The sequence below is a fragment of the Musa acuminata genome, chromosome BXJ3-10, assembly GCF_036884655.1.
Source record: "Musa acuminata AAA Group cultivar baxijiao chromosome BXJ3-10, Cavendish_Baxijiao_AAA, whole genome shotgun sequence".
Lineage (NCBI taxonomy): Eukaryota > Viridiplantae > Streptophyta > Magnoliopsida > Zingiberales > Musaceae > Musa > Musa acuminata.
Genome location: NC_088358.1, coordinates 26,992,863 through 27,016,688, shown reverse-complemented (window position 1 = coordinate 27,016,688; position 23,826 = coordinate 26,992,863). Strand labels below are relative to the sequence as shown.

Sequence of the window (23,826 nt, the reverse complement as noted above, 5' to 3'; positions counted from 1 at the left end):
AAGAGAAAGGAAATGGAGATCCTTTGGAAACGCAAGTGTGTGTATTCATGACATTTTTTTTATGTACATTAGCTTAAACCGAGTAAGATTGATTAAGACATTATTACTAATTTTACATGTCAAAGTTCTACCGACATGGATAGACTTGCAGTGCTTTTAAGGATCGGTGGTGAGAAGGTCGGAGGATTCTGGTCACAGAAAGATGTGTGCGAAGAGTCAACAACACCGACGTGATACCTAACATTACGGAATGGGAAAGCCAGGCGAGGGAGAGGGCATCTGCTCGAGCGAAAGCCATGGAAACGTCGAGAGGAGATACGAGAACACAAACTGGCCTGAAAAGACCTACGGCTGAAACCCCTCCACATGGGGATATGAACACAAGTCTCTCCTCTCCGGTCCTCGTGCTCGATTTAGGTCAAACAAACAATAAAAGATACAATTGGACTTCCTTGTTTCGTCGGAGAGGCTGTCTTTTCTCCAATCTTGTGACATCAACTGCTTCTCCTCCCTCATCTATAAACAATGAACAAGTTGATGTGGGAAACCAGTACAATCTCCATGTGCCCTACAATAGCAAAGCCATGACCATGACCATGACCTTTACTTAGCTTTCATCGAAGTTGCAGTCATGCATCAGAATCTTACCTTTGCGGTTCGACTGATTGCCCGATGGGCTGCTGGTTGTCTGTCGGCTTTTCTTTGGCCCCGACTTTACTCTCTGCATCTGCCACGGCAGATCTTCTTCTTCGGACTGGGTCAAAGATGGCAGCTTGAGAAAATGGCCATGGTGCCTTTTGTTTTTTACAGTGGGGTTTTGCCCCTCACCTTCCCCCGATGCAGGTGGTCGAGATACGCTCCGGAATACGACTTGAAGAAACAAAATACTTCACGTCAGAGTAACAATAATACTTGGATGAAATGAATTGCCAATCACGAAAACAACACAGATATAAGATATTATGTGTGCGGATTTGTTTGGATGATGACCATATGCAGCTTTAGGCTTGCTGACTATTCAACAAAGCAATTTAATGGTCTTTTGTTACCTTGGATGTGGCGACGAAGCTTCCTGGTGGAAATGACTCCACGAGTGGACCACGAGCAGGGAACGATGCACCTTATCTGAAACATGGAGAAGAAAATAATGGTCCATTCATGATCTGTATAGCCATTAATGCCTATAAATGAGGGTGCGTCGGAGTAGGAAGAGGCTTGTGCCGAGAACGAGCTCTTCTCCTTGCTCACCACCCATGGCTGCTACTGCTCCGACGTCTCGGCTGCTGCTCCTGGTCTCTTGCATTGTCTTCCTCTCCTCCACTTCGGAAGCCTTTGATTACCCTCCTCTGGTGAAGGGCCTCTCCTTCGACTTCTACAAGACCACCTGCCCCAGCTTGGAGTCCGTAGTCAGGAACTACCTAAAGCAAGAATTCAAGAAGAACATCGGCCTCGCTGCTGCCCTCCTCCGAGTTCATTTCCATGACTGCTTCGTTCAGGTAGCTCTGCGGCACCCGGTGGCTACCGTGAGTGGCCACACAGTGTTCGCTAGCTGGATTTGTGATGGTGGATGTGCTGCTCATGTGCAGGGCTGCGACGGATCGATATTGTTGGACGGGTCGGCAGGTGGGCCGGGCGAGAAGGACGCGCCGCCCAACTTGACGCTCCGGCCGGCAGCCTTCAAAGCTATCAACGACCTCCAGGTTCTCGTTACCCAAGCTTGTGGGCAGACCGTCTCCTGCGCTGACATCGCCGCTCTCGCCGCCCGCGACTCTGTTCACCTGGTACTGCCTCTCCTCCTGAAACCAAACCACCGATGGCCATTAGAAATCTAGACATCTGGATTTCAACCCACATATATGCATCAAAATCTGTGTCTAAGCGTCCGTGTCCTTCTGTCGTCTTCTTCTTCAGTCGGGTGGCCCTGGCTACAAGGTTCCATTCGGCCGGCGGGATGGCTTGACTTTTGCAACACGGGATGAGGTGCTCAATTCCCTCCCCCCCCCCACATCCAACGTGACCCAGCTCCTCGCCGCCCTCGGCAAGCTCAACCTCGACGCCAACGACCTCGTCACCCTCTCCGGCGGCCACACCATCGGCATTGGCCACTGCACCTCCTTCGAGAACCGACTCTTCCCATCCCAGGACCCCACCTTGAACAAGACCTTCGCCAAGGACCTCTACCTGACCTGCCCGGTCAAGAACACCACTAACACCACCGTGCTCGACATCCGGTCACCCGACACCTTCGACAACAAGTACTACGTGGATCTCATGAACAGACAGGGGCTGTTCACCTCCGACCAGGATCTGCACACCAACACGACGACGAAGTCCATCGTCATCAACTTTGCTGTTAACCAGACCTTGTTCTTCGAGAAGTTCGTCTACTCCATGACCAAGATGGGTCAGCTCAGCGTGTTGACGGGCAACAAAGGCGAGATCCGGACTAATTGCTCTGCGATCAACAAAAGTAGCAAGTCCTTGTGGTCTGTGGTTGATGACGAGGGTAAGAGCGATGCCTTCTAATTGCACACTAACTGCTCTTCGGTAATAAAATGGTGGGTTTGGCCAGCGATGCTCAATATACGTACACCTTTGGTTCCTCTCTGGTTGTCGCTTCCAGTCCAATGGTTCAGGTCTTGTATGCATTTGGTACAACTAGTGAAGCTTTATGATGCTGAACATGAATAGTGCACGTTGAAAGATACACTGCTGCTGCTGCTGAAATGATAATGGGATGTCCGTCTACATTATATTTTTTGCTGGAAATTCTTTTCTTTTCCTGCATGATAAAAACTTTCAGGGTGATCAAATGAGGTTAGCTAGTTGCAGACAAAATTGTTGAAAGCAAAACTGCATGTCCCTCAAATTGGAAGAGGCAAACTTGATGCTCAAAGATCTGTTCAAACATAAACTGTCCTGCAGAAGAATGGAAATTTTTCTGTCACAGGCAAAAGTAGAAATTAAAAGAGATAAAATGATTAAGGTCAGTGATATGAGAGAAAAGATTAAAAAAAAATCTATTTTTTTTAATAAAAATTATAAATAAATATTTAAGTATTTTAAACTTATATATATATATATATATATATAATAACAATAAAAAATATATAACCAACTTCAAATAATTGAGACTTACGTGACGAAAATATTAACAGCTAATGTTCAAGGATTTCCTTCAATAGTTCAGCATGCAAAGCAAACACTACAGAACTGTAAGGGCTTATGAATCAGAAAGGCATAATCCTATGCAAATTTTACAGACCAGACCTACTCAATCTGACAGACTGTCCCAACACTTGTGTAAATAATTCAACAAGGTAATTCGGTGTAGATCATGATACTGATGATTACTGGAAAAAAAAGAAAAAATGAACAACCAGAGTAAACCAGATGATGTTGAACAAAATAAATGAAGATAAAATTCAACAAGGTGGGTGGATGTGCTGTTGATGCAGAGTGCAAAATAAATGATGTTGTAGAAAATAAATGAAGATAAAAATTCAACAAGGTTGAGTGGATGTGCTGTTGATGCAGACGGCTACCTGATGCACCACCAGAAAATAAATGCTAAAAATATCTAATGACAACTTGCTCTGCTTTAAACAAAATAAATGATACAATCCCTGCTTTGGTCATCAAATCATGCACTATTTAAATATCAAATCTTGTCGATCTCAAATAATTAGGATTTACGGCTTTGTTGTTATTGTTATAATCACAAAGTATGTCAAGATTGACAAAGACGTAACTGAACAGACTATCTTCAGCTTGGCGAATATACTTGCACACATCAGAAACTGATGATGGACATTCCTCACCTTGAAGCTGGAAAAACTTGCTGAAGATGACATAGCTGCTGTCTGGCTGACAATCATAGTAGTTGAACAATTACATTGATTGAACTGATCTCAGGTGACTACAATAATAAAAAAGTAAAAACCCGAGTAAGAAGATGAAGAACAGATGCATTTTCCAATTAGAGAAGTGGCAACTATGATTGACAAAGAGTATCACCGATATGAAGGTTCCGAATTAACATTCATTCAGGAAAATTAAGTGCATATTACCACCATACAGAGATTCTTTCTAGAACAAGATGAGACAGTTCTTATTTAGGACAAAATACGAAAAAGAAAATACGGTACCACTTATTATAGGTTGACAATTACAAGAATAATGTGATCTAAAAGGTCTCTTCATTCACTAACACTACTATGTTCTCCTGTTAAGTACATGAAAAGGGAGGGATCCTAGACAGTTGTCAAATAAATGAACCACATACAAAGGAGTGCCCGAGTCAGCTTACAATGTTTATAAGAGTTCCATGAAGAATATACAATGTTTACAAGAGTTCCATGAATCTAAACCGATAGCACAGATTAGTTAGAAATTCTGGAATATTGAAGGGCTAAGTAGTTAATGTTTTAGCTGATTCTGTAGACCAAGCAAGAAAACTGTAACCAAAGAGTTAAAAACACAGGAGTAAGTCAATAAAAAAGTTTTTCTGAATAATTCAATCTATAATCTAGATAAGAGATGGGCCTCCCTCACCATCTTTTGCCCATCAGCACACAAGATTGCCCCTTCAGTCAACCTAAGAATGTCGACATTAACTCAAAAATATAGGTACTAATGTGCACTATGTTAAATCAGGGAGAAACAACCTATGTGCTGACTTGGCTAATTTTTGGCATGTGTTGGCTTGCATATAATCATGCTGATCTAACATGACAAACAGACATTAATATGCCCTACAGTATGACAATCCTTGGTATGGACATTAAGATTCCAGTTGATGCCATATACATTATAGCAATGCAGTGAACATAAGTTTTTGATTTACACAAGCAACAAACTGTGCCCAATGAAAGAAGAGGAATAGATACTCTGACTTCATAAGAAAAATTTACATGGAAAACAAAGTGACAAGTGTCCTCACCCCTATTTGATATGTTTATATTAAATGATTCAGGAAATACATTGATGATGACAAACCAATAGTTAAAACTATCGCTTTATATGAAAGTGATATTTGCTGTTGCTGTAAGAAGATCAAACTACTACCAGAACAAAGACAAGCAAACATCATAGCACAATAACAACTTCATCCCAATGTAACAACATTTTTAAGCAAACATTCAATCATCCATTGGCAAGAGCCATCAACATGAACTATGATCCAAACACCAATTGCATATGATTCAGAAGACAGCACAGAAAATATGATATTTGTTTCCAAGAAGTCCAACTGATGTGTATAAATAACAATATTTCTTAACCAGAGCTTCCTCATTGGACTCTGTCATACTATGTGAACCAGTTTCCCCTTGGATTATTCTGAATATGTTTCTAAACTTATATAAGTAACCCTTTTTCCCAACTGGAGATTCATCATGGAAGACGCTCATGCTATCTTAGCCAGTTCTCCCTTGTACAGTTCTAAAGAAGTTTTTGTTTGTCATGTGCAGCCATCTTTAAATGTTCATATACAACCTAGCAGACAAAACAACAAGACATATTAAAAAAGGAGTCACTAAATATTATGGAGAAACTAATACAAGTCTAGCTTACATGACTTAACAGTGATCGACAATCTGCAAAATCCAAAATACAGTCCACTGATGCAAAGACATTTTTAGGTTAGATTAGACCAAAGAGCAAGAAACCAAACAACACAACTTTGGAATTATACTTCTTTTCTATCAAAGAGAAAGTTAATTCTACAAAATTTTCTGAAGGACATGAGCCAACATGCGGAGGCTTGGGGGAGAAAGAGTAAACTCAAGCACTCCTGAATTGACCATGGCTTTCCATGAAGGGCTGAAGATTTGGACAGACAACTTGAAAGAAAAGGCCAAGACAATACTAGAGAGCCGTGTATGCGAATCAGCAACAGAAATAGTTGGTCATATGCTTTACACACAATTTATCATGGTAAATACAAAAGTACTACCTGATTATTTGTGTGAATGAAGACTCATTTGCTCTATATCAATTCCTTCACTTTATCTACTTCACTTCATTTTTTTCTCTATTCTCATTCCAAATTGTAATGACAATGACCCCATATCATTAGCATCAGATAGTTGTTTCTGCCACAGGACAAAAAATGGGAGCTTTCATTGCATAGTCTGAGACAAGCGATCGAAACCGTCAATGCGGCTGCACATGATCCTAAGGAAGACCTCCCTCACCTGGCGTTCCAACGGGCCAAGTCCTTCCTTCAAGACCACACAGACCTGTGCTAACTCTTCCACCCTCTGCCTCAGCTCCTCCTGCTTCTCCTCTGACATCGGGAACTGATTGGCCTGTGTCAGCTCCGTCAATTGGTGCGTGCACCTCTCGATCTGTTGGATTTCCTTCAGCAGTCCGGTTGAGTTCCTCCGTTCCTTCTTCTTGGACTCCTCCACGATCCGCTCATGAATAGAGATGATAGGCGCTGCCCACGGGAAGGTCCGCGGAATGGAAAAGTGGGCCTGGTTGCTGCGATCATGGCATGGGATCGCAGCCACCAGGGACCGCATCGCAAACAGTAGCACCGCGCTCATCGTGTAGATGGGCACCGCGAGTCCGGCGGTGGCCTCGACCTCGTGGCCGCGAGGTGCGGCCATGTTGCTCCCGATGGCCTGCAACTGCCGCACTAAGGACCATGAGCGGGACAGGCTAGAGGAGAGGGAGCGGAAGTGGGAGAGACGGCGGCTGCCGCTTGGCGAGGAGGACGAAGAGGAGCCAGCGCTGCCGCTGCCGCTGCGGCCGAAGGAGCGGTTGCGGTGGGAGGGGATCGAGCCGGAGTCCCTGTCGTCGAGCATGACAGCGAGTTCGGCGAGGGCCTTGCGGGCGCGGCGGAGCTGGCCCTCGCGGTGTCCGTGGCGGGCGGAGGAAGCAGCGGCGGGGCCAAGCGCGGCAACCACGATCTCGAGGTGGGTCCCCAAGCGGCGGAGCTGGTCGACGCCATCCCGAGCTGCGTTGCAGATGTCGAGGGCCTTGACGGTGCGATCTGAGAAGTCGGCGACGAGACGGTCAAGGGGTGGGCGAGCGATGAGCGACCAGCGGTCTAGGAGGAGGGGCCGGAATGCCTCATGGCACACAAGGAAGGAATGGAGGAGCTTGCGAAGCCAGGAAAGGGACAGAAGACCATCGGCGTCGACGACGGAGAGGTCGAGGAAGTGTTCAGCGACGCAGCGCTGGAAGGCGAGCAGATCCGGCTGCTCGGCGGCGGCGCCAGCGGCCATGTGGTGGCGGGCGTCAATGGCGTGGATCTGGTCGCCGCGGACGCTTGGGATGAACCGGCCGAGGGAGGGCGAGAAGGAGGAGGACAAGCCCTGGTAGACCGCAGCGGGCATTCTCGGTGGAACCGAACCACTCAATCCATTCTTACGGAGCAAGAGATGTTTCAAGGTGGGGGCGGGAATGAGAGGAAAACGAAAGAGACTGGAGGGAGCGAAACACTACCCCGAAGACCTTCGTCGAGGTAGCGTTTGCTTGTTGGCTTGCTTGGAAACCTTCGATGATCGAGGGTAGGAGAGAGGCGAAGAGGCGCCTTTTATGAACCTTCCTCGGAAGGAACAAATACGCGGACAAATTTAAAAGAAACGAAAGGAAAGGAGACCGCGACTTGCCATGTCCCACCAAAGCGGGATATGCCCTTCTAAATAAAACATAAAATGTCCAAGTTAACCGCGGCGTAAGGAGCCCGCAATGCCCATGGACGCGGGCGAGACGCGGACCGCGACACAGCGCGCCCGCGTAGCAGCAGTGCCATGAAGTCATTTGTGCTTTGAGATCTGTGATTCTACGTATCTCGAAGCGACACGGACGGGCTTTCTTCCCCGGAGAGCCGCGGGGACCGAGTACGCGCGCGTGCGCGGAATGTTTCTGGAAGATTAAGGTTCAATAGACGAAGATGCTCTCACATTTACACCCACTCCGTCCGCAAGGATTGAGGGCTTTTTGGACATTTCGAAGCCCCACGCGGACCCGAAGAACTTGGAAACTTGGAACGGGTCAAAGATCCCGTGTTTAAGAATATGTTGGTAGGGGAAGGCACTGAAATAAAAATGTAACTGGTGAAAGGACTTCCGACCAACATAACGTTGACAGTGACGAATGGAAGGAAAATATCTATTAGAAAGGATAACGAAGAGAACCTCTCCGTGTTATAGTTTAGCTCAAAAGGCCAGTGCTCGCGCTTGCCTACAGCAGCGGAAATGACGGAACACGCTATCTCAGGCCCATCCTCTTGTCATGTCAGCATGTCAACGGAAAGATGAATGAAACAAAAACAAGGATTCGAATCATACCCCTCGAAGAGTTCGTCCGATAGAAAGGTTGTCGGGTTGTTCCCGATTTAAATTAAAAAATTAGAATAAAAAAAAAGAGGGAGAAGATAAGCAAACCTATAGAGTTCATACAAAACAAAGGTATGCCATTCAGTCACTCTTATCAGGAACTCAAATTGACTCAAATAAGAGTTGAAGGCTTATTGACTTTTCTCTGCTACATCTATAGGTGAAGGAGAACATGTCAAAGAGGTCAAATTTTGCATCACAGACTGCTTATTTACTATATAAAATGCCAACAGACATACAAAGGAATCTAATAATGAAAGCAGAATAGTTGCTATCGTTGACCATCATTAAGTTCACCAAATACAACTGTTTTATGTTCAAAGGGTAATAAACTTTTGATAGTTCAAAATTCTATGAATTCCGTTCAAGAAAAAAAAAAGAGAAAGCCTGAGAATGAATATATAATTCTAAAACAATATGAGCTTCCTCTAAACAGAACTTTCTTCCCATTGCTCTTTTATTTCTTATTAAGCAGCAAAAAATGATGCCATGGAAATGTTCACCGTGTTATGTGAAACAGCAATGCTAACCTTTCAGGAGGGTCTAAAGAAAGCCACTGAGTGCTGACAGAATGTAGAATGTGATGAAGAAAGACAATGGGAGCTCTTGAATCACAAACCTAACCAAAAGAACCTGAATATGAACCAATTAGAAACAACAGTAATCATGTCGCAGCAAATATAAAAAATAGTTAAAAATTTATGTGTACAACAAATAATCACTGGCAATTAATTTTAAGGGACTAGACTATCATCATGAAGATTATTTGTTAAACAAACTCGATTAGAGAATTCAAGCTTGCATAAGAGTCAGATGATAGAATAATAGTTAGCTAATCTTAGGAAGCCTGTGATGCCCCAGATAATTATTTATACAAAGCAGGGCCAATTCTGAAAACACAAACCTGATAGACCTCAAGAAAAGGCCTTTGCAATGTGTTCCAACAGATGATTTCCCCAAAAATGACAGGGAAGCTCAATCACAATTAATAGCTTCGAGGCAATTAATGGAAGCCTGCAAATGGGAGGAACCTGACCAAAATGCTTAAGTTCAGTAGTTATAAATAGGTAACTAAGTCAATATATACAAGCCAATATCGCTTTTCTTTCCCTGATTTGGGTTTCTGGTGTCTCATGAAATGTGATGGTTTTGAAGTCACTACCCATCCAAACCAACAACCATTAACTTTTTTGAGGACGAAGCCACTGAGGTTTTGAACTTGTATGCGATAGAATTAATCGCTCATAATGCATGAGCCATATGAAGAGACAAGACCTATCATCCATATCAATGGATGCATGATGATGTGACAAAGATGACAAAGAGTGCAGTGACAAGAAAATGGTGAGCTTGTAAGCATCCAGATCCTAATACTTTGATGTGCTTAATGAATTATCATATTTATACACTTCCCACCATTGCCTTAAACACTGTGGAAGGACAAACTCTGACTTGGATTGTACAGAAACAACTGTTGTGCTACTTCCCTTCTTTGCTTACTATGATAATCTCAACCAAGCCAATGTATTGCGGAGATGATGCCAAGCATTCAACCCAAGTAATTTTCTTAGGGATTCTTAGATGATCATAAATCAAGGTAGTTAATCTTGATATAAGTTGTTCATGGGTAAATGACAATAACATAATAATCGGGCCAAAAGATGCAAAATGTATCAGCTTATGTGTAGCTTATAGGAATATGTCATCGAGTAATGATTCAATAATCCAGTAACATCTAGTCCATTGTAATCACAGTGATAAACAGCAAAGCTAATCTGAAATGTTTCCTTATGATATCCATATTATCGTAATGTACGAATACGTACTCATAATACTTCTCACATGATCATTTTAATGCCAGATTAAATTAGAACAGAAACCGTCAAACCAACATATTAACTGAAACCTAAAGGTCATTCAATCTAGGGTTTATTCATATGAAAGAAGACACTCAGATCAAGATCAGCCAACATATTTACATCAGATTTCTCACCCAATTCCAAAGAATCAAGAATGGACAATGACAAGAAAACAACGGAAACGGTCATTTCTTGCAATAAATTAACGATCCGAAGAGCGCTGAGTTGTACAGGGAGATCCTACCTCGTTCTTAAAGGTCCTTCGTGGGGAATCGACGTGCAAGGTTCCAGAGGAGCTGCCACTACTACCCGATGGCGATGGATCGAAGGAGAAGAAGGCGCGGATTTGGGAGGGAATGGAAGTGCGATTTGGGGGACGAGCGCACAGTTTGCTCCCACGAGAGCGGGAACTTTATTGACCTTTATAGTGGTCGCTTGACTGGAACATTTGGACGCCGCTTCGTTCCGCGACTCGAGCTACGACTTGGCTCGGACGTGGCCACGTTGGCTGGATTAGCGTCCTAACTCTGTTATTTATGGGACTCTAAAAACTTCTTTTATAGCGCAAAGGCGCCAAATAATAGCCACCGGATATAGATCGTACGGTACAATTTAATCAGCAGAATGAGATATTCATGTCAGCACAAACCTATATAAAATATATATATTTTTAATTCATTCATAATTCAAAAAAATTCCCTAAACTAGTCATAATTATGATACTTCGAACTGTCGACATTTGTATACTAATTGTGTGCCTCTTTTTATAATAAATTAATTATAATGATTAGGGGTTGGTTTTTTGCAACATATAATTCACATGAGACAATGGCTATTTCCCCCTTTTTATTCTAAATAAATAAATAAATCTTATCTCGACCCACCAACACGGAAAAGGCAAAAAACTGTTTCCTGCCTTGGCTGAGACAAGTGATCTCCGCCATTACGGAAGATATAATATGGTCTATTCAAAGGTTTTTAGCCAAAAAAAATACTCGAGGAGACACTGGTGGGCCCGATATTCGGTCCCAGAGAAATACGTGTTGTCTTTCCAATCACGTTGCGTCACGCGTCTGGCGGTGGGAGACGAGGATTCGTCGCAAACGCACCCACTCACACTCTTTTAGCTGACCGGATTACAAAGCAAATCATACACGTCACAACCATCACCCACAAAAGTCTCTCAACACGTGTCAAATCACAAAAGGGTCCGGACGACGCTGTAGCCTGCGGATCCCCTCCAGCCATTCCTTCATCTGAAATACTTAGAATCTTCCAAGTTTTCATGTTACAACCGTCCACTAAATGTGGGCCCGCCGCCATAGCCCCCCGATCGGTCCGATACTGTTGGAGGGGATCGCCCGCGGGAAAGAATAAAAAACAAAGAATATTACTTTCCCACCCGTCCCTCTACCTGCCTTTCCGTTTAGAGCCCCCACTTGTCCACACGGATCCACATGCGGGCCCCGTCAGCTGCCCTTTACCTCCCTCCATTTTGCTCTTCGTATGTACGATTTCGCAAGCCGACCCTCGTCGCGTAACCTCCACCATCCTATCTCCGAGCACCCTGCGATGGACCCTGCCGGGCCGCTGCAGCCGACGAACCCCCGGTTCGGGCAGATCCCTCTCCCCACCCCCAGAGGCCTCGGCGTCGGCGGCTGCGGTGGCGGAGCCGCCCACCGCCGGGCCCACTCCGAGACCTTCATCCGCGTTCCCGACGACCTCCTCTGCTACTCCGACCTCGACTTCGGGATCCCGGACATGGACTTCTCTTCTTTCTCCGACGAATACCTCTCCGGCGACGGCGGGGCCCCGATCGCGGCGACGGGGAGGCCAGTCCCCGGGGCCCACCTCAGGAGCCTGTCGGTCGACGCCGCGTTGTTCGAGGGGCTGTCGTTCCAGGGCGCGGCAGCTGGAAGCGGCGACGACGGCGTCTTGGGGTCGGAGAGTAAGGGGCACCACCGGCGGAGCGGGTCGATGGACGGGGCGGCCTCGCCGCTCGAGCAGGAGTCGTTGCCGCCGCTGTCGGATTTCGCGAAGAAGGAGATGGCATCTGATAAGCTCGCCGAGCTGGCACTGATCGATCCCAAGCGTGCGAAAAGGTCTGCTTTTTTTTCCCCGTCCTCCTTTGCTTTCATATGTCCTAAAAATCTACAGTCCTCAAATTGTGGACCTTTGTTTGATTTTAATTCCACGATTGATTTCCTCATTGTTCTGTCGGCTATTTTACTTTTTCTTTATATCTTTATTTATGTGAGGATAAAATGCGATTTAGCAGGTTCTTTTTAATCCAAAATCCCTTCTTTATCTTGCTTTTGGACAGCGACGGACGGTGTTTCTTTCTCTCTCTCAAAAAAAGGGGGAAAAACCCCTTCTTTATTATCTTTCAAGAGATATTTACTCCACACAATTTAATAAAATACTTAGATATTTTGACTCTAGAATCTCGACATGATTATGATTGTTGGATTTGTGCCACAGGATTCTTGCAAACAGGCAATCTGCTGCTCGTTCGAAGGAGAGGAAGATTCGGTATACAAGTGAACTTGAAAGAAAGGTTCAAACACTCCAAACAGAGGCAACCTCTCTCTCAACACAGCTTACACTTCTGCAGGTAGGAGATATTGTTAGCTTTAGGGTTTACTGTCTTTCCTTTTAAAGATTGTAATTTGACTAAATTTATACGATACTCCCTAAACTAAAGGGATCAGTCTGTCTACTGTCAGGAGTCCATATTGCAGTTATATTAAGGGTTCATACTGTTTACACACCTTCTGGTTGATGAGTTTTTAATTTGTGTTAAGTCTTGGTTGTTGCATTGTTGTTTTTTTTTATTTGGCTATTGTATGATCTGTATACTACTGCCAGAACTGAGTGTTTTTGACTTTTGAAATGTCAAATAATCAGTTCAGACTCCCATCTCAGCGGATCTCATTAACATCCATAAGTTGCATTTATGTCATTCTATGGGCTATCATAAAACGTTATTTCGGACTGTCACCATGTATTCAACATTTCTAAATTCTAATTTTACTCATGTGAAGTGAAGCCAACAGTGACCAATGTTCTCTTGTACTCAGATTATTTTGACTAATTTGAAGCTCCTTACTATTTCGGTCTCCAATAGTTCTATAGCCTTGTTTAATCATGGTGATCAGTATACAAATTTTAAAAGTAGTTTTACAAATTTCATTTTAAGAGTTATGTTTTTAATCTAACTAGAAGAATTGAGGAGGTGGCCGATTGGATCTCTTAGTAAAGGAGTGACGTATCTATTTCTATCTAGAAGTTGCTAAGCAGACTCCGATTAGATTCCAATACCCAAATAGTCATTACTTTAAACAGGTCTAATTGGATGCTGTTGAAACCCCTGATCAGTGTTATGCAACACATACATGTAATAGCCTGTCCGATAAATTTCCAAGTATGTTTTCCTCTTATTTTCTTCCTTTTCTGTGCTTTCTGATTAGTCAGCTCACTCATTCTTAATTCATCTATTAATGGTATAAAGTATTGCTTTCTTTGTGTAGTTTGCTGCTGAAATCAACAAGCAACTTTATTCAGATCCTCTTAGACCTATCGGTGTAATCTATCAATTGGCTTTCATTAGAAGGTGAAGTTGGTCTGACATATGAATATTGTGGTGTGGACATCATAGCTTGTAGCTTGTTAATTTTAACTTCTATTTTTCAATAATACTATTTTCGGTATAAAGTAAAATGTGCACTGGAGCTATAGTTGCTAACGATAACTTTTGTGGGAATTTCAAAGTTCAATTTTTGTGAACTTTATAGTTTACTGCCATATCGATGACAAATATTTCGATGTTATGACTCACCGTTCTCAACTGTTGCAGTCTCTTTGCTCCATTGCCACCATAGCATCAGAAAATGCCTCCCTAACTGGCCTTTATCAGTTTCCTTTTCCTCTTTTTCTTTCAGTTCTTTCTGATCTTCCTAATTCTCCTGATCTGTGATCATATTTTTAGAGTGACAGTGTAACAACACAAAGAAATTTAACCTTTCATTAAAGTCAAATTACTTGCAGAAAGGAAAGCATGCTTTTTTAAAAATTAGATCCAATATATTCAAAGAAAGGAATTTGCAGTTCTAAAATTATTTTGTTTTTCATGTGTGGCCTTTGTGAAGGAGCTAATTTTGCTAATTAAGACAGATGGAAGAGGAAGGAACACAGGAGGATCAGATGTGGATCTTTATATATGTTGATGAACATGAGCTGATCAAGCAAGGAAATAGAATTAGGTAAGTGAATTGGGATGCAGTCGACAGGGAGAATATATACTTTTCAAATGGAGCAACATGGACTCTGTATAGTGTAACAGATGAAACTAAAGAATTTTTTCCTACTTCATGCACCTGTCTGTTGACCAGAGTCATAATGTAGGGGCAAGTTGCAAAGCAGAGAATCAAATCTGAAAATTCTATTGTTAGCAGCTTTAGATTGAAGCAAACTTGGCAAATGGCTACACTAATGGTTAAACATTGGAAGATCAGCAAATCTTGGTAAAGTAATTGTGGTGATGAAGGTAGGAAAATCAAAGAAATGCACAAGTATCTCTAATGCGTTATACTAGATTATGCATGGTGTTTGGAATCATGACAAAATTGTTATGACATCATTATTTGATGCTTCCTGACAACTAAGGATTAACCTAAAAAAGTAGCCAAGTGGAGTAACTGGGACATTGAGCTTAAAAGAGTAGGGCAAGTTGGCCAGATATGGCTCCATTTTCTCTTTATGATTTCTTGTCAATAATTTCTCGCCGAAAAAGGACAATAATGAGTAGCCAATGATTCAACATTGGACCTCTGTTTCTTTTTTTACCCTCGTGATTCTGCATTTGGAGTTCCATTCCTGTCGATTCTCGTTGATCTTGAACTATTTATCTTCCTTTAGAAATTATGTTAATTAATAGCAGATATGGTGTTTGTTGCATTCTCATGTAAATATGCAATTTATTTTTTGTTGTGTTTCCCTTAAACATCCTTGCATTTTACGTTTTAGTTCTTTTGACCAGAGCAAAATAACATATTTGTTTTTAATTTCTTCAAAAGGGCAAAAGTTTTTTTTTTTAATTTTCAAGCATTGATTATGATTTCAATTTGTTCCATCTGAAAGTAGTTTACTTGTCAATGACCCCACATTTTGTTATATATTGAATACATGACTAATGTCCAACTTCCTAACAAATCCCAGAAAGATACTACTGGTTTGACTACTGAGAACAGAGAACTCAAGTTGCGATTGCACTCCATGGAGCAACAAGCTCAACTTCGTGAGGGTAGGTGTTAACGATCAACTGTAGATACTTTTCCATTTTATTACTGTAAACCAATTAGAAATTAATGCTAAAAGCAAATCCACCATGCATTTGTTTAAACAATTTGACTCTGACACAAAACGTTACTTATGACATTTCTTTATTATTTCTTGGAGTCAACAAATGATCATGCTTTTACTTTGTTCAAGTGTCACCAAATGCACAAGATGTTATTTACATCATGAATTCATCGACTGACACAGTTACCATATAATCCAAATATTCCACGTCTTTAGCATTCTTAAATAGACAAATTGCTTTCCGTAAAGAAACTAAATTCTCAAGGAACCTAATGGTACTTCACTTATCATGAAAAGCTTTTATGGTTTTGTGCAGCTCTCAATGAAACTTTGCGAGAAGAAGTCCAGCGGCTTAAGAAAGCAACCGGGCAACTTCCAAGGGCAAATGGAAATCCTCATAACATTGTGATTCAGCAGAGCGTACCGAACTACTATTCTCATTCGAGCAATCAAGCTCAGCATCTCCATGCGTCTGAGTCACAAGAGTCCTCAAATAATAAGTCACCTAGTGGCCAATGCCTAGATGATCCAATGGACTTTACGTGAGAACTTTGTCGTTCATCTGAATCGACTCCGGCTTGCCAAATCCACTGTAAATACTATTAGCGAAGGGCATTGTAGCATCAAGATACTCTACGTATCTTCGTATACTTTAGATGAAATTATTGGTCATGTCATGAATGTGTTGCAATGTCTTCAACTCCAGAAGGATGTATAAGTTGCAGACTGCTTGCTACAGTTCTGAGATGTGTATCAAACTGCTTATCCTTTTCATGATGAGTAGTGGAAATGGGATGTCTCTTCTAAATTTCACCAAAGCAAGCAAGAAAGCATCATTTGTTACTCTTCTTTGGAATGCATGGTTTGGAAAATTGGGTGGGAACATCTTGATTTCTTAATTCCTGTGAAGCAAGTAAGTATATTCTCATGGTTGGATCGCCTTTTTTCTTAATTATATTAGAATATTAAATTAAAATTTATGATTAGATAAGAATTGATTGAAGGGTTTTAGTAAAATTAGAAAAAAAAAAATCAAGAGTGGTCAATGTCTCTTTTTTTTCTCTTATCTTCTCTATGGTTTATTATAGTTCATCATATTTTTTATATGTTTTTTTACATCGATAACTTGTCCGATTCAATATGCATTTAGAAAAATATAACATATCATATCATGCTCATCAAATTTTGAGGATTCGAAAACTTATTCAACAAATTTGTATGCATAAAACATCAGTCTTTTATCGAAAGTCCAATAAGTTTTTTTAAAGTGTTAATGGAAAAGAGATAGATCATAACAAAATATTATGACCAAATTAATCACGTCTTAATCACTTGTCGTTTGTAAAAAATTTATGCATATCATCTTTTTATTATGATTGTTTCGGTAATTTGAAACATCCACAATCAAATAATGTACAACCATTTGTCACCTCCATGCCATTACCAAAATCCTGGAGACAGGTAAACGTTGTTTGGGACTGAGACAACAGCTTCCAATTCCTCCGTCGGCCATTGACACCCCCCTCAACTCATATACTCACTCGACATGCCCCACTTTTCCCTTCTTTTGCTTCTGCTTCCTCCTCTCCATTCCTTCTTTATTACGCCCACCCCCTTCCTCGCCTTATGGCGACATGGTCCCTTTCTTCCACCTCTAGTCTCACCTCAACCCCACCACTACACTTCGACTTCGTTCTACTGTCGCTCCTCAAATCCTAGTCCACCTCTTCTCATTTAATGCCACACCATCTCTCCATCTACCGACGCTCGAAGCTCTTCTTCCCTACCACTCCACTTGGCCTTGTCTTCCTCTTACCAAATGGGTCATCTCACGAGGGACTCCATTCTAGCAGCGTGGCTTCTTCTTCTTCCTCTTCTTTTTCTAGTGGTCTCGTGCTGCCATGGCCACAGAGACATGCAAGCCTTCAGAGGAAGAGCCTTGGGGAGAAAGAGTGCTCCAGGTTTTGTCATCGTCGGTTCTTCGCCTAAGGGGATGCGGCCGATACCACCATCGGGGCCTTCAAAGCAGCATAACTCCATGGGACTTGAAAGAGATAGTTCTCCTTGAAGAGTCATACGTACATGACTTTTTGTTTTCGGAAGGCAACTCTCTCTTCTGTACTTCCTTTCGTTTCTGCAGCTGCGATACATGCAGCATGCATTAGGAGTTTGAGATCTCTGCTCTCAGTCGAACATCAAAAAGAAAGAGAGAGAAAGAGATGAAACGACTGGTAATAGGGAGACCTGCTGCAACCACTGCATGATGGAGATCGGATGCAGTTGTATTTCTTTTCCTTCGACCAAACCTTTGTGTATTCCTTTTGCCTCTTCTTAATCTTGTACGTGAAAGAAAAGACTGTAATGATACTACCTACATATGTAGAGTTCTTTTCTGTTTTCCTTTATAAGATAATATCTCTTTACAAACTCAAATTCTATCTTCATCACTTATCCCTTTATATATATATATATATATATATATATATATATATAAAACACATCTACACATTCACCCTTCCCTTGCATTTGGATACCCTAAAACATTGGTGAATACATATCATATCTATAATATTATATATACTTTAATCCCTTTTATTTCTTTAATCATTTAGAATAGGAGGAGGAAATGGGTTTGATGATGAATGTTCATTGTGTGTGGGGGGGGGGGGTGGTACATCATCAACTTTTCCTTTTGTTTATTTCAGTAACATGTCTGGATGAAAGCCTCTCTCCTGTGTGTGGGAGAGTGGGTAAAGGTGTAGGTGAACAAACCCAAAAGATATCCACATGGTTGTGCGATGGAGGATATCATGAATGAGATGACGTGATCTGTGAAGACTTTTCCCAACCCAAGAGAGGAGCAGTACTGCCACAGCACATTCTTGCCATCCTGCATAAAATTGTGCCACAACTCGATGACCAAAAAGACTGCATGTCAAATCATGAATGATCTTAATTCAACCAAAGATGTTTGTCTTACCGGAAAACTCGATGAGATCGATAGTATCGAGCATGTTAGGGCAGATGAAAGTCCCACCACCACAGCTTCAAACATGTACTGTCAATTATGAGCATCTATATCTAAGGCAGACACTCGACTAAGTTGCTGCATGAAGTTGGAACAAGCTAAAACATTCCTCGGTGCCATGGTTGATCATCCTGCAAACATTATCAACAAGGTAGGATAACTCCTCCTGGTCCCAACAGACCAAATGCACAATATGTGGGAGCTTGCTTGGTCATCACCAGTGTAGGAAGAACACATCTCATGGTCCCTGCAGACCAGTGAGTAAAGTGTGTTCTTGGTCTACATGTAGACTATAATAGCTAGGTGACAGTAGAGGCTGGACAACTGATGTTACTAACTGCATATGACAAGAGAGCAATAATATGAGGAACGAGTTCAGATTAGAAAGAAACAATTAAATAGAAATAACAATCTCTAAAGAAGCTCAATCACACTTAATTTACAGTGTGGATTATGAGACTTTGGCTACAATAGGCTGTCTCATCTATATAACATTTCAGCACGCTGACGTGGCATCCATGACTCCATGGTCAGCATCATATGCCTGGCAATTTCCTTGATGCAAACTTTCTTTCAGTGAAGGTTTTGCCATCCCAAAGAAAAATAATAAATGACAGAAGAACAAATTTGGAAAGGAAACAACCCAAGGTAATGCTGCTTTAGTGAAAAGAAGACAATTTGGTCGATACAATCAACCAATTGAAGTGTGCAATGAAGGATCTAGCAGAGAAAACAGCATCGACTTTTGACTTACAAATGAGCAACCTCCACAATCCATCAACAAGATTTACCTTCAGTTGCTCTCCTATTTTGAACAAGCTACAACATATACCTCCGCCATAACCAATATGGAACTCCATCTCTTCTCAACCATAAATCTGTTAAAGAAGTAGAGCACAAGAAAGCCCTATAAAGAGTTGGGGACAGTTGATGATTAAATTATAAATGCAGTCCAAAAGCAAGGTAAACTTAAAAGTTCAATCGAACCACCTTTATCAGACAACAAAACTTTAGATGACAAGAATTTAAATGTAAGTTAAAGCTGCACAACTTGAAAATGAAGTTAAAAGAAATCGTTCAAAAGATGAAACCTAGATACAAGTCAATGAAATGGATTAGTCATTTTACAGATACATAACCACCACCAACAAAGGGAGAGAAAGTTTGACAATTTACCTCGAGTCAATTTTGGAAGAGTTGTGATAACATGAATGTAAAAATTGCTCTTGTTCCTTAGAATACCTCATATAGCTCTTAAAAGTCATCAAATTACTAGAACCCATCTTTATATCAGTTCTTAAGATGTTACATATGTATCTGCCAAAACTATTCAGCTTGCATATATGCTCGAGTTTTGGGCAGATTTCAACATTTAGTATTCAATTCTTTGAGAAAAGAATGTTTGCATCTGGAAAGAGTAATTTATCAATCTTAATTAAAAATGTAGTTTAAAATGCATAAACAAGAGTCCTAGGAGAGCAAAGAAAAATAATGGTGATGCTTAAGCAACAGGAGGACATAAAAGAACAACTTTAAAGGCCACTGAGAAAAAATATATATATATTTCATCAGCAGGCTGGAAAAAGAAACATGGCAACTTTCCATTCACATGCAAAGTCACTTTTTGTTGATGAGGAGTAATCCCTGAAAACATAATATGACATAGCTAATATCTTTTGTTTTAGATACATTTCAATATCCACTATTATTCAAGACAGCTGCCGATAGGAAAGCTTAGGAGTCACTCTCATGATCTTTTTTTCAAGCTCTGAGCTCCACATAGGACCCGGATAACCCAGAAGTGCCGAGAAGTGTTACCTGCAAGCCAAAGATGTTGAGAATAAGTCTTCTGCAAATGTAACATGAAAGAGTGGGCGAATCAAATGTATGCTAGACTTCCAAAACTTGCTAACATTCATATGTGAAGAGATTTTAGAGCAACAAACAACTAAAGTAATAAAGGTTCGTTTTCACGAATATACAAATAATTGAGATATTATGATTTGTTGTTGTTACATAATTTGCACTCATACTTTTTAGTTTTTATCATATTAGAAACTAGACCATTATTGTTGACGAAGCAAAGAACAGTCAAACTCAAACAAACTCATACATAAAATCATAAATATTTACAAGGAAAAAAATAGAGGCTAAATATGCTACAAGTTGTCCCCTGACAACTGAGCACAAGTCCAAGAAACTGACAGGTGACAAGAAATACAAAGAATTGACATCAAACTTTCAAGGGGGTATAGGAGTTGGAATTTTCTAAAAGCAACATGGAGCGATAACAGTTTAACAAACATAGCAGCTTATACATAGAAAAGCGAAAAAAATGTCACCTGATATAACAAAATGCTAATGCATAAATATGGCTATGTTTTGATTCATGAAGGATAAAAGGATTATTAATACGAAAATAAAAGTTACCTTTCCCCATTCGGAACCAATTCCACTACATCTCATCTTCAAATGTATCATCTTTGTTCCCAACTCTGTTTCAACTTTTTTCCGCAGATAGGTTTCATCTGGACTGAAGGAGTCCAGATACGTAATGTACCGTTTATATGCAGTTTTTATGCCATCCTCAAGATACTCTGGAAGTTGCCCAACATTCTGCGAACCACAATCACACGATGAATACCAAAGACTAGAAGCAGCCAGTTTCGAATTAACATCAAGAATTGATGATTTCCCACATGCGTGGAGAGACACAATCAACATACCTCACCACTTATGCCACCCAAATCATCAAGCGCCATTCTAAGAGATACCAAAATCCCAGAAAATTCAACTGATGCCTCTGCTGCACGAAAGGCATTTGCCAAAGCCTCTTGACCAGTCTCATCTCCAGTGGCTTTAGAAAGAGTCTTTTTTGTGTTATGTGTGACTGAGTCTGGAATTTCATCCCAATTCATAGCCATTAAATCCTTAAAGGCAGCTTCTATGTCAGGGTCAGCTATGCCAGGCAATTGGTTTACATTGCAACTAAATGAACGTCTCAAACGATTCACAAACGGAGAACTACAATCTGGGATATCTTGCACATGCAGAAAACAAGTTCCATGTCACAACCTTAAATTTACATGGTTATATTAGTAACAACATAAAAACAATAAGATACTTGTTGAGATGTATAGTAGAAAAAAAAAAAAATTATATATATATATATATATATATATATATATATATATTACTCCAAACCCAGAGTAATTTTAATTCTATGGTTATAAAGGAACTACAAGGATTTACATTGTCAACATGATTTTATATGTCTCCTATGCTTGCATTTATTGTTCTATTATATTTGTTAACTCAGTTTAGTATGACATGAATTACCTAGATTCCATAACTAAGTCCAGGTTTGGCAATTAACAATCTAGAACTAGGAGAAAAAGCAGCATTCAGTTATCAAAGCAATGATCATGAAAGGTGCTATCATACAGAATGGAGGAACAAGGACGAAATCTAGAGAAACGAATTTCCTCTCCTACTGTATTTTTCGAGATCCACTTCTTGAGGCCAACCACCTCAAGCGAAGGCAACTAAATGTATAGCATATGGTATAGGTAGATTGCCCTAAAACATTGGAACAACCAAGAAAGATTAAATAGCAAGTTTGTTAAGCAAAATTCTGATCCTATCAGAATAGAACAAAAGTTGGATATGAACTCAAAATCTTCAATGAAACTCTAAAGGACGCATGCTAGTTTTTAGCCTCAACAGAGTTCATCTACTGCAATCGTTGGACACAACAATTAAGACTAAAGTAGTCATATATGTTGCTAGTACTGCTCGCATCTTTAACATCGTGGAAAACTCAATCATCTGACCGGAAGAACGAAAGAAACGATCGGCACCTGAGATGGGGTGAATGCGTCGGGGCAGTGACCGGGTGAAGCTCTTGCTGACAAGAGCGGTGGGTTGATGAGAGGAATAGCTCCTCACCAAACCCGATGACGACCACAGGTGCCTCCGAGCAGCTAGGGATCGCAGCATCGTCGCCATCTCCTCCTCCGCTTCTTCTCTTCCAAATAAATCGAGATCAGATCAAAGAAGGCAACAACGGCGAAAAGGAAAGACGAGGGTCTTCGACGCTTCTCCTCGAATCGGGTGCGTTTCGGACACGAATCGACCCGTTTCCCCACTTGATGCCACGATTCAGGCGGCGACAGATTGAAACGGCTCTGTTGCGCCGGGTTCGGGATTCCCTGTTTCGTCGAAGTTACGGTCTACAATTCCGCTCAAAAATCGAATTAATCAACTTTATGGTGACCATAAAAATTAGAAATATGAATCCGGTTCGTGACGATGGTCAGTCCGATTCAAATCATGAGCCCAATGTGGCGACTCGATCAGTTCGGATCAAGTTGTCCCTCCTCCCTAACACAAGCAAACCCGGTCTCCACCACAACCCGATTTCTCATCCGGTCGGCTTGGGTTGGGCCGACGGGAACTAAGAAGAAATCTGATGCACAACCTCACCAAAGGATTATATATATATATATATATATATATATATATATATATATATATATAGGAATAGGGTGTAGGTCGTCACAGGGATGTCTGTGGAGACAAAATGAGGCGGTGTTTGGGATCTTTAGCTGGTGTTGTGCCACCTTTTGGAGGCACCGGAGCACCTTTCTGCCTTGGACAGCCTTGGGTGTGACTAAACATCTCCAAGATCCGAAACGGTGAAAGAACATCTTGGTCTTCTTGAGGCAGGTTTGCAATGGCCTAAAGAAGTCTATGCTGATTTCAAGGAACACCATGTGAGAGACGCCAATGAAGCAGTGTCGCTCATCCATGAGCTGAAGAAGTCGACAAACTTGATGGCGATGTTGTATGGGTCACTGGCCTGCCTGCCTCCCTACCTAAGCCTCAACGCAGCTGGTCATTGTTGTGTCTCAAGAAAAGCTGTTCTGCTTTTAGTCTTCCCTGATTTGCTTGTTTCATGTCAAGAAAACACTTTTGAAATTTACCATTAGCTTTGCTGAATGTTCTGAATATGTTTCTTGTTTACTTGTTGTGAATGGAAACAGAGCAAGTGGTGCCTGTCATCATTCATTAGGTGAAGATTGTCAACACTTACAGGTTGCACATTAAGCAGCTGCTTACCAACTGGGAGATTGTCTCCACATGATTAGAGATCTTTCCAAGTATTTTATGGTGAATCTGGGAGATCAGTGATCTTCCACGCCGGTTGATTAGTTTTGTTTGAGCC

General features: G+C 41.3%; 4 protein-coding genes and 1 long non-coding RNA gene across 7 annotated transcripts; 2 read left to right on the top strand and 3 right to left on the bottom strand.

Moving 5' to 3' along the window:
- Positions 1 to 32: 32 nt before the first annotated feature.
- Positions 33 to 1,190, bottom strand: LOC135651884 (uncharacterized). Its single transcript, XR_010501974.1, has 3 exons — positions 1,050 to 1,190; positions 649 to 870; positions 33 to 568 (listed from the first exon to the last, which is right to left on the bottom strand). It is a non-coding gene; the product is annotated as an uncharacterized LOC135651884 (long non-coding RNA).
- Positions 997 to 2,682, top strand: LOC103968380 (cationic peroxidase SPC4-like). Its single transcript, XM_009381565.3, has 3 exons — positions 997 to 1,496; positions 1,587 to 1,781; positions 1,912 to 2,682. Exons 1-3 carry the CDS (start codon positions 1,188 to 1,190, stop codon positions 2,524 to 2,526), a joined length of 1,119 nt encoding a protein of 372 aa, XP_009379840.1. The 5' UTR covers positions 997 to 1,187; the 3' UTR covers positions 2,527 to 2,682.
- Positions 2,683 to 5,881: 3,199 nt separating this feature from the next.
- Positions 5,882 to 7,539, bottom strand: LOC103968378 (protein ROH1D). The gene has a single exon (XM_009381563.3). It carries the CDS (start codon positions 7,344 to 7,346, stop codon positions 6,123 to 6,125), a length of 1,224 nt encoding a protein of 407 aa, XP_009379838.2. The 5' UTR covers positions 7,347 to 7,539; the 3' UTR covers positions 5,882 to 6,122.
- A 4,160-nt stretch (positions 7,540 to 11,699) lies between these two features.
- Positions 11,700 to 16,414, top strand: LOC135650361 (transcription factor VIP1-like). 2 transcript variants are annotated; one of them, XM_065169592.1, is made up of 4 exons: positions 11,700 to 12,312; positions 12,692 to 12,824; positions 13,741 to 13,823; positions 14,384 to 15,405. In XM_065169592.1, exons 1-4 carry the CDS (start codon positions 11,717 to 11,719, stop codon positions 14,448 to 14,450), a joined length of 879 nt encoding a protein of 292 aa, XP_065025664.1. In that variant the 5' UTR covers positions 11,700 to 11,716; the 3' UTR covers positions 14,451 to 15,405. The 2 variants fall into 2 exon arrangements, with proteins under 2 accessions (XP_065025664.1, XP_065025663.1); XM_065169591.1 differs by lacking the exons at positions 13,741 to 13,823; positions 14,384 to 15,405 and adding exons at positions 15,428 to 15,512; positions 15,888 to 16,414 and having other exon boundaries at positions 11,706 to 12,312.
- A 3,728-nt stretch (positions 16,415 to 20,142) lies between these two features.
- LOC135651029 (succinate dehydrogenase subunit 5, mitochondrial-like) lies at positions 20,143 to 22,727 on the bottom strand. Of its 2 annotated transcripts, none has more exons than XM_065170797.1 (4): positions 22,460 to 22,727; positions 21,326 to 21,639; positions 21,030 to 21,215; positions 20,143 to 20,417 (listed from the first exon to the last, which is right to left on the bottom strand). In XM_065170797.1, exons 1-4 carry the CDS (start codon positions 22,605 to 22,607, stop codon positions 20,361 to 20,363), a joined length of 705 nt encoding a protein of 234 aa, XP_065026869.1. In that variant the 5' UTR covers positions 22,608 to 22,727; the 3' UTR covers positions 20,143 to 20,360. The 2 variants fall into 2 exon arrangements, with proteins under 2 accessions (XP_065026869.1, XP_065026870.1); XM_065170798.1 differs by having other exon boundaries at positions 21,326 to 21,630; positions 22,460 to 22,715.
- Positions 22,728 to 23,826: the final 1,099 nt, after the last annotated feature.